Source organism: Labrus mixtus, unplaced genomic scaffold (assembly GCF_963584025.1).
Source record: "Labrus mixtus unplaced genomic scaffold, fLabMix1.1 SCAFFOLD_163, whole genome shotgun sequence".
Lineage (NCBI taxonomy): Eukaryota > Metazoa > Chordata > Actinopteri > Labriformes > Labridae > Labrus > Labrus mixtus.
In genome coordinates this window covers 5,310-22,500 of record NW_026870117.1, presented here as the reverse complement: position 1 = coordinate 22,500, position 17,191 = coordinate 5,310, and the positions used below count along the sequence as shown (strand labels likewise).

Genomic DNA, 17,191 nt, shown 5'->3' with positions numbered 1-17,191 from the left:
CTGCAGGTCACAGTGAGGAGTCTGCAGGTCACAGTGAGCAGTCTGCAGGTCACAGTGAGGAGTCTGCAGGTCACAGTGAGCAGTCTGCAGGTCACAGTGAGCAGTCTGCAGGTCACAGTGAGGAGTCTGCAGGTCACAGTGAGCAGTCTGCAGGTCACAGTGAGGAGTCTGCAGGTCACAGTGAGCAGTCTGCAGGTCACAGTGAGCAGTCTGCAGGTCACAGTGAGCAGTCTGCAGGTCACAGTGAGCAGTCTGCAGGTCACAGTGAGGAGTCTGCAGGTCACAGTGAGCAGTCTGCAGGTCACAGTGAGGAGTCTGCAGGTCACAGTGAGCAGTCTGCAGGTCACAGTGAGCAGTCTGCAGGTCACAGTGAGGAGTCTGCAGGTCACAGTGAGGAGTCTGCAGGTCACAGTGAGCAGTCTGCAGGTCACAGTGAGCAGTCTGCAGGTCACAGTGAGCAGTCTGCAGGTCACAGTGAGCAGTCTGCAGGTCACAGTGAGCAGTCTGCAGGTCACAGTGAGGAGTCTGCAGGTCACAGTGAGCAGTCTGCAGGTCACAGTGAGGAGTCTGCAGGTCACAGTGAGCAGTCTGCAGGTCACAGTGAGGAGTCTGCAGGTCACAGTGAGCAGTCTGCAGGTCACAGTGAGGAGTCTGCAGGTCACAGTGAGGAGTCTGCAGGTCACAGTGAGGAGTCTGCAGGTCACAGTGAGGAGTATGCAGGTCACAGTGAGGAGTCTGCAGGTCACAGTGAGCAGTCTGCAGGTCACAGTGAGGAGTCTGCAGGTCACAGTGAGGAGTCTGCAGGTCACAGTGAGGAGTCTGCAGGTCACAGTGAGCAGTCTGCAGGTCACAGTGAGGAGTCTGCAGGTCACAGTGAGCAGTCTGCAGGTCACAGTGAGGAGTCTGCAGGTCACAGTGAGCAGTCTGCAGGTCACAGTGAGGAGTCTGCAGGTCACAGTGAGCAGTCTGCAGGTCACAGTGAGGAGTCTGCAGGTCACAGTGAGGAGTCTGCAGGTCACAGTGAGGAGTCTGCAGGTCACAGTGAGGAGTCTGCAGGTCACAGTGAGCAGTCTGCAGGTCACAGTGAGGCGTCTAACCCTAACTCTGATTCATGACCTTACAGGAGCTTCTCTGTCTGAATGAAGGAAACACGAGGTTTGTGTCTGTTTTTAAACCTCATCTGTCAGTTTTGTGAAATCACGCTTTGTTTCTTTAAGTTTGAGAACTCGAGCAGTCTGCAGAGACTCAGTGACAACAGCTGTCACATTTATTCTTATTCTCGACGCCTGCTCGTTCAACTTCCTGAAACGAGCGACTCGGCAGACATCTGGAAAATAAAATCATATAACAAAAGATTCATCTGTAACAAACACACAGAGAGAGGATCTGTGAGAGCTGAAAACATGGGGAACTGAATCTGAGTTTAAGGAGCTGTAGGTACACGACACACACATGCTAACACGCACGCTAACACACACACACGCTAACACACATTAACACGCACGTTAACACACACACACACACACACACATACTTACTTATGTCCACTTTGGGGACGCACATTCCAACACCCCCCCTTTGAGGACACCACTTTCTGAATGGTTTAGAGAGATGCTGGCAAGTGGAATATATTACTGGGAGTCGCCAGATTATGAAAATCAGTTGAGATTTTAGTTTTGAACAACTTTTGTCCATACAGAATTTTTACCTTGAGATTGGGGACAAATAATTTTAATGTCCAATTTGGGGTCTTCAGCTATACACAGACTGATAAAAGTCACCTTTGGGTGCCTCACTTTCCTTAGGGGAGAAGACTCATTAAATGTCATTATCTGCATGCACATTCAGCTATGTTCAGTAAGGAGAGCATGTTGTAATGAAATATGAAATTCAATCTTTGATCGAGTAACACTGGTCTCAAGTAGCTTCTGAGATATCTAAAGAAAACGCATTAAACTCAATCAAAGTAAACCCCAAATTACCTCATACTGAAGGAAGAAGTAGTAATTAAACCTATAATGCTGTTTTTTTCTGGTGACTGGGACAAAGTGCCAATGGTTAAAGTTAGAGTTATTCTCCTCCTCTTCTGACTGCGCTGGCTTCCTCAATCTACAACAACAAATTGAAGAACAGGAAGGAAGGATTTCCCCACTACCAAATTAACCAAGATGAACAGCTTACTGACACGCTGTTTGAATCATCAACCTATATTCCTGCTATCAAAACATCAGAATCAGAAGCACCAGTCAAATTTGCAGATTCGGAGACTGCAACCCATGCTACAGACCTGGCTGACCCCTGACTTGACTCAAGCACAAATGGACTGGAGGTATCCCCACCGGCACTCGCTACAGACCTAGCTGACACCCTCTCCTGGGTCTCACTGGGGACTGACCCCACAGACATCCCCACTGGTGCTCACCACAGATCTCTGCAAAGCAAAGGTGCTAGGCTGAAAGTCTCCACTCCTGGTCAGCTGTGGTCTGATGTTGTCTGTCGGGTAAAAAACAAGCACAAGCGCAAATCTCAAGACACTCCCCCAATGCTTAGTGAACCAGATGTAATGACTGCTAATGGTAATGACAGCACTACCATGCAAGGGATGCAGCGTGTTAGTACTAGCTTCAGAGCTAATGCCAAAACCTGCATAATGTCCATTTCTCCTGCCTACTACAACACCACTATTGAGCTACCCTGCTGAGTTTACCTGAAGAATCTGAACCTCCAGAGTAGGTATACATTCGCCTTGAGAGACTGACAACTTTGTCTAGCTCACTGTGCTGCAGCCTACATTTCACCCTGTTGAGGCCCGCTGAGCTCAACTCTCAACATACGTCAGATATCCAACCACCTGTAACTCATTGAGCCAGGACTCCCTACAGACTCCCGGCCTCAGCATGCTTCATCTCCCTCTGGAACGCTACAGGTGATGTACGTATAATCATTGTCTGCTGGGCATCATTCATGCATCACGCATAAATGTACTACATGGTACACAACATATCACACACTTAATTACAGCTCCCTATAGCTGTACAGTGTATAGCCATTGACTATTTCTTTATTCAATTTTCATCTATGTCAGTTTTCCAGATAGTTATACTGTCACCCCTTTATTGTCATTGTTGATGGTTCATGTCTTCCATTATGGAACTCCTGTAATTGCACAGCAGTTTGCACGAGATATTGTTTTAATTATCAGTATTGTATGTTCACATGATAATTTCTTCCTGTTGTCACTGATTCATCATAATTCAACCATAGGTATACCTCTTGTATATACTATATTCACTTATATTACCTGACTATTGAGTGTGCTTTACTTTATTAATAAATGTATAACTTTACATAAAGTCATCTCCTGTGTTCATATTTGTGGTTTAAATTCTTGCAAAATTGAAATTCAGAAATCTGTTATCTTGTGCCCTGTTATTATATATATTGATATAAGACATCATCAATAACAATCACACTACAGTATCAGTACATCGCAGATCTGTTCAGGGAGTCAGCTGTAACTCTCGGGAGCCTCTGGCAAAGAGAAGGATGATGGCTTAACTACTGGCTAATCCTTCCCATACCTACATGTCTTATGTAGGTATGCCCACTCAGGTGTGCCCACCGACAACAGTTGGTTTTCTACAAGTTTCTACAGGAAATGCTGGATTTTAAGTAAGGGATAATCAACGAGTAGTGTGGTTTGCACAGCAATCCACTTCACGTCAGGTGTTTCTTCGCTTTCACGTCGTGCCTTAAAACCGTTTAACGCACACCTACAAGTTGATCATCCTGCTTATACCATGGTCATTTGCCAACAATATCAAATAAAAGCATTTGCAAATTTTTTGGTTAAAGTTTTGCACTCAAAATCAAAAGGTTATAAAGCGAAAGCTTACAGTTGTCATGACAAGGAATAATTCTAGTCCCTTTTACAACCAAACAGTCATATATGCTTTTTTTTTTACTATAAGTCAAGGTTCCAGTGGCTTTAAGCTGTAGTGGAGAAGAAGGAGCAGCCGGAAATGTGATGCCACCAAGCATCTCCGTGACTTGTAGTTACATTTCTGGGGAGGTGCAGGCTTTGACAGCTGTGCTCTTTAATGTTGATACCACGGCCTGTTGTGAGTTATTGCTTAATTAACACACACCTGTCGGCCAATCAGAAAAGAGTACTCACCCAGACCATGGAATAATGCAGATTAAGAGGTAGACTGACATCAATGTCATAGTAGCACCACAATGAAAATCTGCATGAAATAATAATGCACCAAACAGACTTGCGTTTGCTGTTAACTTGTGTTTTAGTAACATAATGCATGGATATCATGTACAAGTGCCACACAGCTCAAATGGAATGTCCTTCAAAATTACAGGTCGCCACAAACTCGGCTAGCTTTCAAATGAATACATCTGGACAGCAGTCAGTTAACATACTTGACTAGAGAATGTTCAGAGAAAAATTTCTTGGTCTCGCTAGCAACATGATAATAGCAGGTTGTGCTCCAATCTACAACCAAGAACTTTGGCTACATAAAAAGAAAGAAGGGCTTTGGGCACAAACAAATTTAACTAAATTTAATCTAAAATAAGATAACAGATATACTTCACACAGGTATACTTCAACAAATAGCTATCGTGAGTCCTGAGAACAAGCCTTTCTCTTTAAGGCAGTGATCCGATTTCTGACATAATTTTTCACTCCAGTCCAGTTTCGGTCTTTGAGCGCATAGGGTTCTGCATTGATACACCGAATGCAGTCGATCTTTGGAGGTACCTTGCATGTGTGGATGAAGCGCATCATGTGTCTTTCAACTGCGCGTACCTCACTGTCTTCCCACTTACGTTTGGAGTTACCGCTGTTGTCTGTGAAGAAAAGATAGAGGTGTTGTCAATATCTCATTACTAAAAGCATTTTTTGCAGTCCATCCAAAACAGCATTCACAACCTCTGCTTTCTTTTAGTACTACTGTTCAAAGTGCAAGGACAACACCAAGGTAAACTGCTCAATAATGGAAGACCATGACTGCTAGATGTCGCTACAAAAGGTTTTTAATTATTTAAACACAATCCCAAATAGGCATCACAGTTAAATTTGTTTTTAAAAAAAAGCAGGCTCCCTGCTCCACCGACATTAGCCAAAGAAAGTACTGCCTTTTTGGGAGCAGAGCTCAGGTCCTGACGATGTCATATACTGTATAGACATGAACAGAAAGAAAAATCTTCACGATATCGACCAATAGCTCTTAGAGGGTTACGCCTTTATTCATCTGGAGTTACAATACGTAACGTTTAAAGCACTTTTCAAAGTGTTACAGTGTTACTACTTAAACTTAAGATTCTTCTCCAAACTCACTTGTTAACTGCATTTGTAAACACTTTTTAATCAGAGATTTTAGTATCAAACAACTTTTTAACAGAATTTTAACCTTTAGATTGAGGACAAATCATTTTAATGTCACTTTTGAGATCTTCAGCTGTACACAAATACACAAACTGATAAAAGTCACCTGTGGGTGCCTAACTTTCCCATTAGGGACAAGAGTCATTAAATGTTATTATCTGCATGCACTTTAAGCTATGTTTAGTAAGGAGAGCATGTTCTAATGTGAATATGAAGTTCAGCCTTTGATCGTAACATAACGCTGCTCAACAGAGACTGCAGTGCAGATTCTGCCATAATGCCCTTCTTTAGGCTATCACTGGACACATTGCTGTCACTATGTAAGGACAAATAATTAATCCTATTAATCCTAATCTGTCATATTAGTAGGTATGAGTATCGTTAGGATTTTATTGATACCAATATCAGTAATACTTATCGACACCGATAACTTATCGATATTTATATTGATACTACTCTCCATAATTTGGTACAATTATTTTATTAAAACTTTTTCAGAAATAAGTTAAATTGTTTCCTGAATTTCCTGTATGAGAGATGAGCAATTGCTACATTGCTTTCTGTTTTGGCTGGTGTCATTTTCCCTCATCTTGCGATGGAGAATGGGTTGGACTTGGGGACTTCTGCTATCCACTGATGAATGGGATTATTTAGAAACATAAATTAGAAGTTCTTAAAACTGATGCTAACTACACTGACAGCTCACGGACAGACAAGTTGTCTGTTAGTGCAGTGGACAGACACATTTATGTTAAAGGTAGGTAGCAAGACTGGCAGCGAAGCATGGTAAACAGTGGTAATGTCTGGGTGTGTTAGATGTATGGAGGGTCCCTCGCTTGTCCCCGACTCTGGCTGCTTAAAGTAGAGAGTGTGAGTTTGGGGAGCAGCGGCGCTGTTTCTCAATACCCATTCCTACATATTACTGATCAGTTATTAGTGATTAGTATGTTTTTAGTATGGCCATTTATCATTAAATAGCCTAAGTCGAAAAAGGAAGCTCTGAATATGTGCCTTTATTTTTACCACAATTCAAAACCTTATCCACAGTGCCACAGTGGCTGGGATGGTTTGGCTGCAAAATTACTTGAAGGGCTCAGTATTCAGCTCTAAGACCAGGTTTATTAGGTTAGGTTTATATTGCAGATACTAACTTTCTTCCGTTAAAAAAAGATCTAACCCAAGCGAAAACAAACCTTGATTGAGAAGAGCACTGGGAGGAGTGGAACTGGTAGCAGTGGTCGGAAGTAAAGGTGTAGTCTCTGGTGGCTCCTGGCCGTCTTCGCCTGTTGCCTCAGTGGTCGACTCAACAGACTCATCCTCATCACTTGACATGTCCTGATCTTGTGTGGAATCAACTTTTTCTGAGGAGAAAATGTAAGAGAATATTTAAAAAAAATATGGCATAGCCTCAGCAGTTGTAGCCTTAAGATGGAAAACCAAAAGTCAATTCTGAATGTATTGCCCACATTATTGCAGTTGCACATTAAATCAAAATAATTTGGTATAGTGTAATGTTATACATCAACTGAACATACATGTACGCAACATCTAAGGAGAAAATAATCCATATTTGACCTGATAGACTACATTTGCATTCTTCCAATTTGAAACAGATTGATATGGTTCTTAATTTCTAGACTTCAATTACCAAATACAGCATAAACATTACCTTACTGTTAAAGAGTACTGATGATGCATTTCTCATGAGGCAATAACCATGGGTTGCCCCAGCATCGGAGCTAAATATATTATACTAATATACACTTAGATACACACATGTATCCATACCTTCGGGATCAATCTCAATGTCATCGAGGGTTTGACCTTTATACTGTGATAGAGTCCCCTTCTCCACTGCCAAAAGCATTTTGCTCATTTTGGCGAGCTGAAGTGTTCCCTGCGGAAGGCGGTAATACTGCCTGTGCACACGAATGTCATGACCCAGAAAGTCAGCAAGTTGGTCTGCTTCATTTTCTTGAAGATTAAGAATTTGAGACATCGTTTCTATGTGCTTCCGGAGCCTTGTTGAGGTCAAGACCTCGGGATGTTTGGCACCACTCTCCCTTGCAAACGTTTGGATGCATTCTCCCCCTCTGTAAGCTGATGATGCTCCTGGTCTAGCAAACATGTAGATGTTCTCTTTGGAGACTCCACACTGCTCACGAGTGTCAGCTAGAAGCTCCATAGCTGACACCATTGATGGTTTTAGGAGCACAGGGACTCCTCTTCCTCGTTTCCCCCTGATTTCTACTCTGGTGAAGAAATCACACATCTTGTTCTCAAGTGGGGTAAGACATAGGGCCATGTCCTCATTGAGTTCTGACTTTCTCCTTGCTTTGAAAGTGACCAACTCCATTCTTGACACCTCTCCTTCTCTTCTTCTGTTGAAAATGATCAGCTGAGCAAGTGTCACTTTGGCAAGTGTTGCATAGTTCTTTGCAGAGGGACACAGTCTCAGCATTCTTTCAGCAACAACTCTAACATTCTCCATGTGAGAGTCCAAAAGTTTGACATCTTCAGTGAGAGGTATAATCTGTGGTGCATTCCACTTTGACTCTCTCAGAGATGTTGTTGCTCCTCTGGTAATCAATCCCTTCCATCTGAATTGTTTGATGCTCCAGTCTCTGTCAACTGTGGACAAACTATCACTCTCTACAAGCTCACAGATTATACCCAGGCTGTTACCAATTTTGAGGGCTAAGGAAGGTGTGCAGAATGTGTTGTTCTCTGCATTGTACCCAGCCAACTCTTTCACTGCAGATATCACATGAATGAAGTTTGCAGGATAGATGAGTTCCTCTGCCTTCCGGATGGGAGTATTCTTCTTAGCCACAAGTAATAGTCGCCCAAGTTCTCTAAGTCTTTGCCTTATGTAGTCATGTCTGTTCTTTCTTGACCCATTTAGCTCAAACAGGTGTTGTCCAAACTGCAAGAGAAGTTTGTCATTTTGAATCAGCTGAGTGACCTCATCATAGGTCATGGAGGAAATCACATTCTTCAAGCCCTCACTAATCTCACGCACAATGGCAGTTTTAAGGGCACAGTTGGATCGAACTTGCGTCTTCCCACTGCTGGATTCATCACTAGTTTCTTTCTTCGCTGGGCAGATTTTCATGTGCTTACACAATGTTTTCTTGGCATAAAGTCCTTGACAATGAAAACAATGAATAAATTCAGAGGCACGTCTACACTCTCGTGGTCTGTAGCAGGCCTGGAGCTCTCCAGCTCCCTCCCTCATAACATTGGCGTTGTGGGCAAAGTTTCCACGTCTTCTAAGAATGTTCAACTTTTTGCGTCTCTCTTTTGAATTCTTTGGATGCTGAAATGCTAGGGCAACCTCTGCTTCATCCCCATGTACAGCTTCCAGGTGTTGTGAAATGTTTGATCTGGGATGGAGGCAAAAGAGACAGTAGTTCCTCTTGTTGTACACTCGACGAGTTTCAGAATTTGAGGGAGGCAATACTCTAATTGAGTCACAAATGTGTTGGATTCTGCTTTTCTCAGGAGTGTTTGAGTTGCTCTTTAGTGGACTGGGGGATGAGATCTTTCTCTTCCTTTGAGTGATCAAGTTCCTCTTCTTAGGGCTGACTGCAGTGTCTCTTTTTTCTGGGCTTCCTGAATCAATATCTTGTTTTGATAGAGATAAAATGGGATGTCGCAGAGATGGCAGGGGCTTTTTCGCAACTGGATACAGTGGTGTGTCTTCATCAGGCTCAGAGGAACTTCCTGCTTCAGAGTCTGGGACATAGCCACGATCACTATAGTCTGTGAGATCGGATTCATCAAGGGATGTTTCCATATATGAAGTGGCCTTGGAAAAAAAGAAAAAAGATTCTGTTTAGTAACATAGGTCATCCTTTACTATACTGAGTGTCATGTACTGTGTTGATGCATTGGACTTTTATTACAGGAACATTATCTCTTTTAGCTTCGGGATATGACATATAAAGGCTACATTTATCAACGTTTATTTAATGAAAAGCCACATAATAATAGCTTTATATATACATAAAAATGTACACGACTGTTATTAGACTGTAGGAAAATACCTGTCTTTGTCTTGAGGATGTCCTTTTTGAGTCATCCACTGAACAATTCCAAGATCTTTGACCATCTGACGATGTAGCACACGTAAGAGGAGCTGTTGTCTTAAAAAAGAAAAAAGGACAAAAAGATAAAAGCATTCCATTAAGTACAAATTACTCAGCAAAAAAAATTCATTCACATGCATTTTTGACCTTATATTAATTAACATAATAAATAATAATAATAAATAATAAACACTGGTATGATTGAAAATGATGTAAAATGATACTGATGTTTTGAGGATGTGATTTATGACAAATTCCACTCCCTATAATGATCAAGGAGTGATCAACCTTCACTCTTTTTCAGGGATAATAAATTGGTAAATTAACAAACTATATGAGGTGTATTTTTGAAGAGCATCATGAAAATTACTGGATTAATGATGGTTTATTTAATGATGCCAAATGATAATAGTGATATTATCCACACTGAATATACTTGTACAATTGAAAAGTAAATAATGGGCTATTGTTCAAATGCAGCAAGCAATGCAGTGTTACCTGTGTTGCTGGCTCTCCATCTTCCAACGGATCACTGGTTATCGTTGATTCATCCAGGGACGAGGTATCTGATGAGGCTAGTGACTAAAAAGACGAATCCAACTTATTATGTGCAAAATTCAAATTCAATTGGCATTTAAAAAACATGCCAAATAATTGCCCTATCACTGCTTGATGTACAGAGAGCATGTCAATGATCATGGAGTTTCACAGTAGCTTCCCTTTTAAAACTTGCCCATTTGAAGTTGTAGACATACCTGAATATCATCATGCAATGGGGATTGCGAAGTTAGCTAAGGGAGGAAAAGAAAGAAAGGCATGTCAAAAGCTGAGAAAGTGATGAAAGGAAACAAGATAGTTGACTCCAGCACAACAACAAAACAAAATAAGACCAATGGTCATTTGGAATAGAAATGTAGACTACTCATCATTGCCTTACTAACTTCTAAAAGTTAGCAAGATAACAACATTTCAGGACAAATGGACATTTGCAGTAAAAGTCCAATAGTGCATACAGATTAAATATAATAGGCCAAAAGTTTTTCTCTGGGTCCATGGGAATTAATCAGAGGACAAGTAAAAAAAATTATTAAGGGCCGTATCCGCCCCACTGGCCGTCAGTTGAAGAACCCAGCTTTGACTGTGCTGCATTGAATAACCAGTGATAAAAAAACACAATCACGCAATCAAGCTCCTAGTAATGAATGAAAAGAGGTTGGGCACAGAGAGTAATTTCTGCAAGATGTTCAAGTATATTACTCACAAGCATATCCAGTTGTGCCAATTGTTGAACCAACAAATTCATTGTATGCTGTCTTTCTTTAGCATTTCGCTCCTCCTCTGCAATTTTGTGACGATTGAAGCATTCCTCATGGTGCTGTCTATATTTGGCCATTCGAGTCTGTAGTGACAGCAATTAAATAAAGAACTGATTGTTTCAAAGACAGTTTGTGAATACAACTACAAATTATAACACTTCACAGCCAAAAATGAGCAATAGTGATTACATTTAAAGATGAAATTGGGCTCTTACTGTTTGTGCAGCTGGATTGCTGCTGTTTATGTTGATCTCATCATACACCTGAGATGCATCCACAGGACTAGATGACAGCTAAAAGAAAAAAAGGAATTTAAATTGTGTGTGCGGCCCACATGATTTTTGTTAAATGTTATAACACCAACTGATGTCATGCAATTGTTATCCTAGTGAAAAGCAAACATTAGCTACATGCTAACACCAACCGTTAATGCTGAAGAATTGTGGTGTTCATAAAGCAAGGGTTGGCTAAATTGATCGTACAAAATGATATCGTGTTAATGTCGTCATAGTGAGACAAAACCTAGTGGGTTTTTTTTCCCCAAAGTGTTTTTCAGATTAAACGGGAGGGCACACTGAACTGCAGACTTCAGAGACTAGTGTTGACCCCTGTGACCACCTACCAGAGGTTTGTCCCTGACATCAGGTGTCAGTTGCTCGCTGACATCAGGTGCCATTTTCTGCTGGAAAAGGAAACCGGATAAAATAAATATATGATCAACCTTGATACAGCTCAAATCTCAACACATATTGAGATAAAGGTTCTGCATGACCCCATTTAGGCATGAGTAGCGTGTGTGTGTGTTTGGAACGACCCCAAAAGTAATAATATAGTAATAATAATAATAATAATCTTTACATAAGGAGCACTTTTCTAAATCCATGTCACAAAGTGCTTCATAAAGGCATCAACATAAAAGTCATAAAATCATCAAGAAAACACATAGAAAATTTAGTGTGTAAAAAACAATACATATCAAAAAATAAAAGACAGTTCAAAGGAAATTAAAACTCAAGTAAAATCAGGAAAGTATGTTTTAAGAAGGGACTTAAAGGTAATCTCTGATTCAGCAAAGAATTTGGAAAAACAAAGAAAACAGGGCCCAAAAGTAATATAATAATAATTATTATTATTATTACTATAATAATCTGTATTTATAGAGCACTCTTCTAAATGTTACATGTTAAATGTTACAAAGTGCTTCATAAAGGCAGCAAAATAAATAATACTTTTATCAGATAGCCTTTCCTGATTATATTTGAGTTTTAATTTCATTTGAACAGTTTTTTATTTTCTTGATATGTATTGGGTTTTAGACACTAAATTGTTTTCTATATGTTTTCTTTTAAAACTTGATGATTTTATGAATTTTATTTTGATGCCTTTATGAAGCACTTTGTCATATGAATTAAGAAGAGTGCTCTATAAATAAAGATAATAATAATGACAATAATAATAATTATTATTATTATTATTGTTATTATTATTATTATATTATTACTTTTGGGGTCGTTCAAACTCACACACACACAAGCTACTCATACCCAATTGGGGACATTCATCTATGTATAATGTTAAAACACCAGTATGTAAGTCTGTCAGTACTTTTGGGGTCGTTCTAAACACACACACACACGCTACTCATACCTAATTGGGGACATTCATCTATGTATAATGTTAAAACACCAGTATGTAAGTCTGTCAGTACTTTTGGGGTCGTTCTAAACACACACACACACGCTACTCATACCTAATTGGGGACATTCATCTATGTATAATGTTAAAACACCAGTATGTAAGTCTGTCAGTACTTTAGGAGACATTCCAAACACAGATCATTGTCCTTACAGTACATTACTACTTAGGCTGTCATCAGAGAAACACTGGACAATAATACATACTAATATAAAAGGATTCAGCAGTGGTTTAGGTGGCAGGCATACACCCCCAACACTAAGAAATAAGAAAATACAGGCGGAAGGCAGGCTCTCTGTGGACACACACACTGTCACACAGGAATGAATGAGTAGGACCATTTTTGGAGAATTTTCTGCTATTTCAATAAAGAAATTCTTGTTCAACAGGTCTTTAAGTAGCATTTTATAAACTGGCCCCTACCTGAGGTCTGTCGCTTTCTTCGACAATCGGCTGGCTAACATCAGGTGCCAATTGCTGCTGGAAAAGGAAAAAAAAAATGTTACATTCATCTATGTATAATGTTAAGACACCAGTCTGTCAGTCTGTCAGTACTTTTGGGGTCGTTCTAAACTCACACACACACACGCTACTCATACCTAATTGGGGACATTCATCTTTGTATAATGTTAAGACACCAGTCTGTCAGTCTGTCAGTACTTTTGGGGTCGTTCTAAACTCACACACACACACGGTACTCATACCTAATTGGGGACATTCATCTATGTATAATGTTAAAACACCAGTCTGTCAGTCTATCAGTACTTTTGGGGTCGTTCTAAACACACACACACACGGTACTCATACCTAATTGGGGACATTCATCTATGTATAATGTTAAAACACCAGTATGTAAGTCTGTCAGTACTTTTGGGGTCGTTCTAAACACACACACACACGGTACTCATACCTAATTGGGGACATTCATCTATGTATAATGTTAAAACACCAGTATGTAAGTCTGTCAGTACTTTTGGGGTCGTTCTAAACACACACACACGGTACTCATACCTAATTGGGGACATTCATCTATGTATAATGTTAAAACACCAGTATGTAAGTCTGTCAGTACTTTAGGAGACATTCCAAACACAGATCATTGTCCTTACAGTACATTACTACTTAGGCTGTCATAAGAGAAACACTGGACAATAATACATACTCTGAAACCCACTGAGTACTACACTGAGAACAAATACCTTACAATCTCTAAGAGATTAAGTAGTATTTTATAAACTGGCCCCTACCTGAGGTCTGTCCCTGACATCAGGTGTCAGCTGCTCGCTGACATCAGGTGCCATTTTCTGCTGGAAAAGGAAACCGGAAAAAAATTAAAACAATCATGATATAGGTCAAATCTCAAGACACAATGAGATCAGTTTCATCTGAAAATGACCAAAACAACTATTATCAACATTAAACAAATTGTACCTGTCTGCGCCAAGGCCAGTCTGAATCCCCGTAATTGTAAGTTATTTCTTCACCTGGGGTGATGTCTCTTAGGGCAAACAGGCAAAGATGTGGCATCCCACCAACATCAATAGCTTTTATCCTACAGTTAGGCTTGATGTGGTCATCATTCACAAGCCTTCCCAGTGACTTGTCTTCAACAGATGCATCAAGACTTAAGGAAAAGAATATTGATGTTAAGAGTAGAAGTTACCTACTTTGTTTGGCTACAGTGTTAAGAAGGGCACGTTTTATTTGAAAGCTGAGCAAACAATTGAGGTAGCTTGCAGCAATATACATTTACAGGGTACTACCGGGGTGGTGAGTCTCTTGCATGGTTTGTTAGAAATTGGGATATCCTTAGGTTAACAGGCCATTCAAAGCTCATTTCCTAAAACTATTGTAATGTATTACACCTGCCAACAAAAGCATATTTATTATAACTTACCACCAACATCCCCCTTTCCATTTGAAGTCAAACAGGAATACTGCTTCTGTGTCATTGTAGTTCTTCGTAAGAAGACCATCCTGTTTGAAAAGTTTACCACGGTATTCAAGCACAAAATCTCCTTTGTTGAAAACCTCCACAGCAAGCACACCTCGACCTTTAAAGTAAGAAAAAACACCAATTACTATTTTTTATCCACTAGCACAGTCTACCATCTTTCAAATTGGAGCCTAATATTTTGCAAGCTAAGGCAAAGCTGTGCAACAGTAGTGTAACATAAAAATACCCTATCAGAGATGGGGACTTGAGTTTCAGACTTGGACTTGAGTAGCACTTAAACTTGTACGCCATAACATTTGAGATACATTGTTTCTAGCGGCCTCTTTGACAGTAAGATGTAATTGCAGGCGAGCCTGTTCTTTCAGAGCCCTCCATCTTGTCACGTTCATGGTCAATATGTGTTGACTTTTTTTTTTTTCTCTTTTGTAAACTTTATTGAAACACATTCACCTCTCTACTTCCAGTCCATCCCCTATGTCTATATGTTACCCTCTTAAATCCATACACACACACATGTTCCTATTACACTTCTGCCCTTACTACAAGCCTGACTCAGAAGTTGGAAGTTCCCAATTTCCGTTTACAAATGAACGCAGCATAACCGTTAGTGACGATCTCGGCCGACAGACCAACCGCTGTCAGTAGCGTCACTAACATGGCGGCCTATTTACATCTAGCCCGGGAATGTCGCCACAGACACAGATATTGAAATACTCGGCAAAAAGGCAAGTAGAATTGCTTTCATTAGTGGGTCATATGATCAATCACCATTGTTTTAACTCACTCTTTGATAGATAGTAACTTAAAAGGCAATTAAATAGATTAAAATCTTACAGAGTATAACTTTAAATTGCACACAAATGTGACTTGAGACTCGACTCAGACTTGAGATTTGGGACTTGTGCACAATCTTTTTATTTTTGTACTTTTTGGCGCATTAACATCACAAGCAGAATGTCATTCCCTCTGGTGCGCGAGCAGCCACACTCCACAGGTGACACCATGGTGAGCACATCACCTGCTGCTGCAGTTTTATTACCATTTGTCATATCGCCTGGCTTTAATTACAACTACAAGGACAGGATTGAGGCCAAGATGGGACAGAACAACTCAAAGGAGGTGTGGAATGGCATGAAGCAGATGACGGGCTGCAGCAGGCCGGAACCCAGAATTAAAGGAGACCCAGTATTTGCTGCTGAGCTGAACCTATTTTTCAATAGGTTTGACACATCACCCGACCCAGTGAGCTCAAATAATGGGTCTAGGTCTCCCCCCACCATCTCAGCCCCCATTCACACCTATGCTGGAGACTCTGCTCTTCCTCCCATCAAGGTCCTGACCACCTCCCCCCCCTTTCTCAGCTCCTCATCAGCAGCTTCAAAGGACAGCCCCCCCTCACCTTCCAGCTCCCTCCCTTCAGGTACCTGCATGACAATAGACAGTCTCCACACCCCTCCCCCGCTCACTGTCCCACTCTCACTCTTACTACCAGCCAGGTACAAAGAGAACTCTCCAGACTCCACATCAGAAAAGCCAGTGGACCAGACAACATCAGTCCCAGGATCCTCAAGGTGTGTGCTGGGCAGCTTGCAGAAGTCTTTCAGCACCTCTTCAACCTCTCCCTGAGGCTGATGAAGGTGCCTGACCTGTGGAAGACCTCCTGCATCGTCCCAGTTCCAAAGAAAGGTCGTCCCAGCGCTCTCAATGACTACAGACCTGTGGCACTCACGTCACATGTCATGAAGACATTTGAGAGGCTGGTTCTCCAGCACCTGAGGACCCTGCTCACTGCTTTCTAGGATCCGTTGCAGTTTGCATATCAGAGGCACATTGGTGTGGAGGATGCTATCATCTTCCTGACCCACAAAGCCCTGTCACACCTGGAGACGAAGGGAAGCACTGTGAGAGTCATGTTCTTTGACTTCTCCAGTGCTTTCAATACCATCCAGCCCTGCCTCCTGAGGGACAAACTGCTGGATATGCAGCTGCACCCTGACACCACAGCTTGGATTTTTAACTACCTCACAGGCCGGCCACAGTATGTAAGAGTCGATGGCTGTGTCTCTGATGTAGTGACGGGCAACACAGGAGTACCTCAAGGAACTGTTCTGGCGCCTTTCTGCCACCTCCAAAAGTTTTCCGACGACTCCTCCATTGTTGGGTGCATCACTGATGACGACGAGAAGGAGTACAGAGGACTGTTAGAGAGCTTCGTCACATGGTGCGAAAGCAACCACCTGAAGCTCAACATCAGCAAAACAAAGGAGGTGGTAGTGGACTACCGGAAGAAGAAGAGGCCCCCTGCCCCAGTCATCATCCAGGGGGAGGAAGTGGAGAGGGTGGACTCATACAAGTACCTTGGGGTCCACATCAACAATAAACTGGACTGGACTCACAACGCTGACACCCTCTTCAGGAAGGGACAGAGCAGGATGTTCTTCCTGAGGAGACTCAGATCGTTCAGTGTCTGCAACAGACTCCTGAAGACCTTCTACCAGTCTGTGGTGGCCAGCGCCCTCTTCTTTGCTGTGGCGTGCTGGTGGGGTGGCATCAAGACTGGTGAGGCAAACAGGCTGAACAAGCTGGTGAGGAAGGCCCGCTCTGTAGTGGGTCTTGATCTGGACAGTTTGGAGACAGTGGGTGAGAGGAGGATGAAGGACAAAATCTTATCCATCCTGGATAACTCCTCTCACCCCCTACATGGTGAGCTGTGGCAGATGGGCAGCTCCTT

General features: G+C 41.6%; 1 protein-coding gene and 1 long non-coding RNA gene across 2 annotated transcripts in view; both read right to left on the bottom strand.

The window, feature by feature from the left end:
* Positions 1–2,406, bottom strand: part of LOC132961623 (copine-4-like) — a 38,258-nt gene extending 35,852 nt beyond the window's left edge. Inside the window, exon 1 of the mRNA XM_061033350.1 lies at positions 2,288–2,406. Coding sequence (XP_060889333.1) covers positions 2,288–2,406 — 119 coding nt within the window. The remainder of the gene's footprint in view (positions 1–2,287) is intronic.
* Positions 2,407–12,926: 10,520 nt separating this feature from the next.
* Positions 12,927–13,809, bottom strand: LOC132961624 (uncharacterized). Its single transcript, XR_009667966.1, has 2 exons — positions 13,751–13,809; positions 12,927–12,983 (listed from the first exon to the last, which is right to left on the bottom strand). It is a non-coding gene; the product is annotated as an uncharacterized LOC132961624 (long non-coding RNA).
* Positions 13,810–17,191: the final 3,382 nt, after the last annotated feature.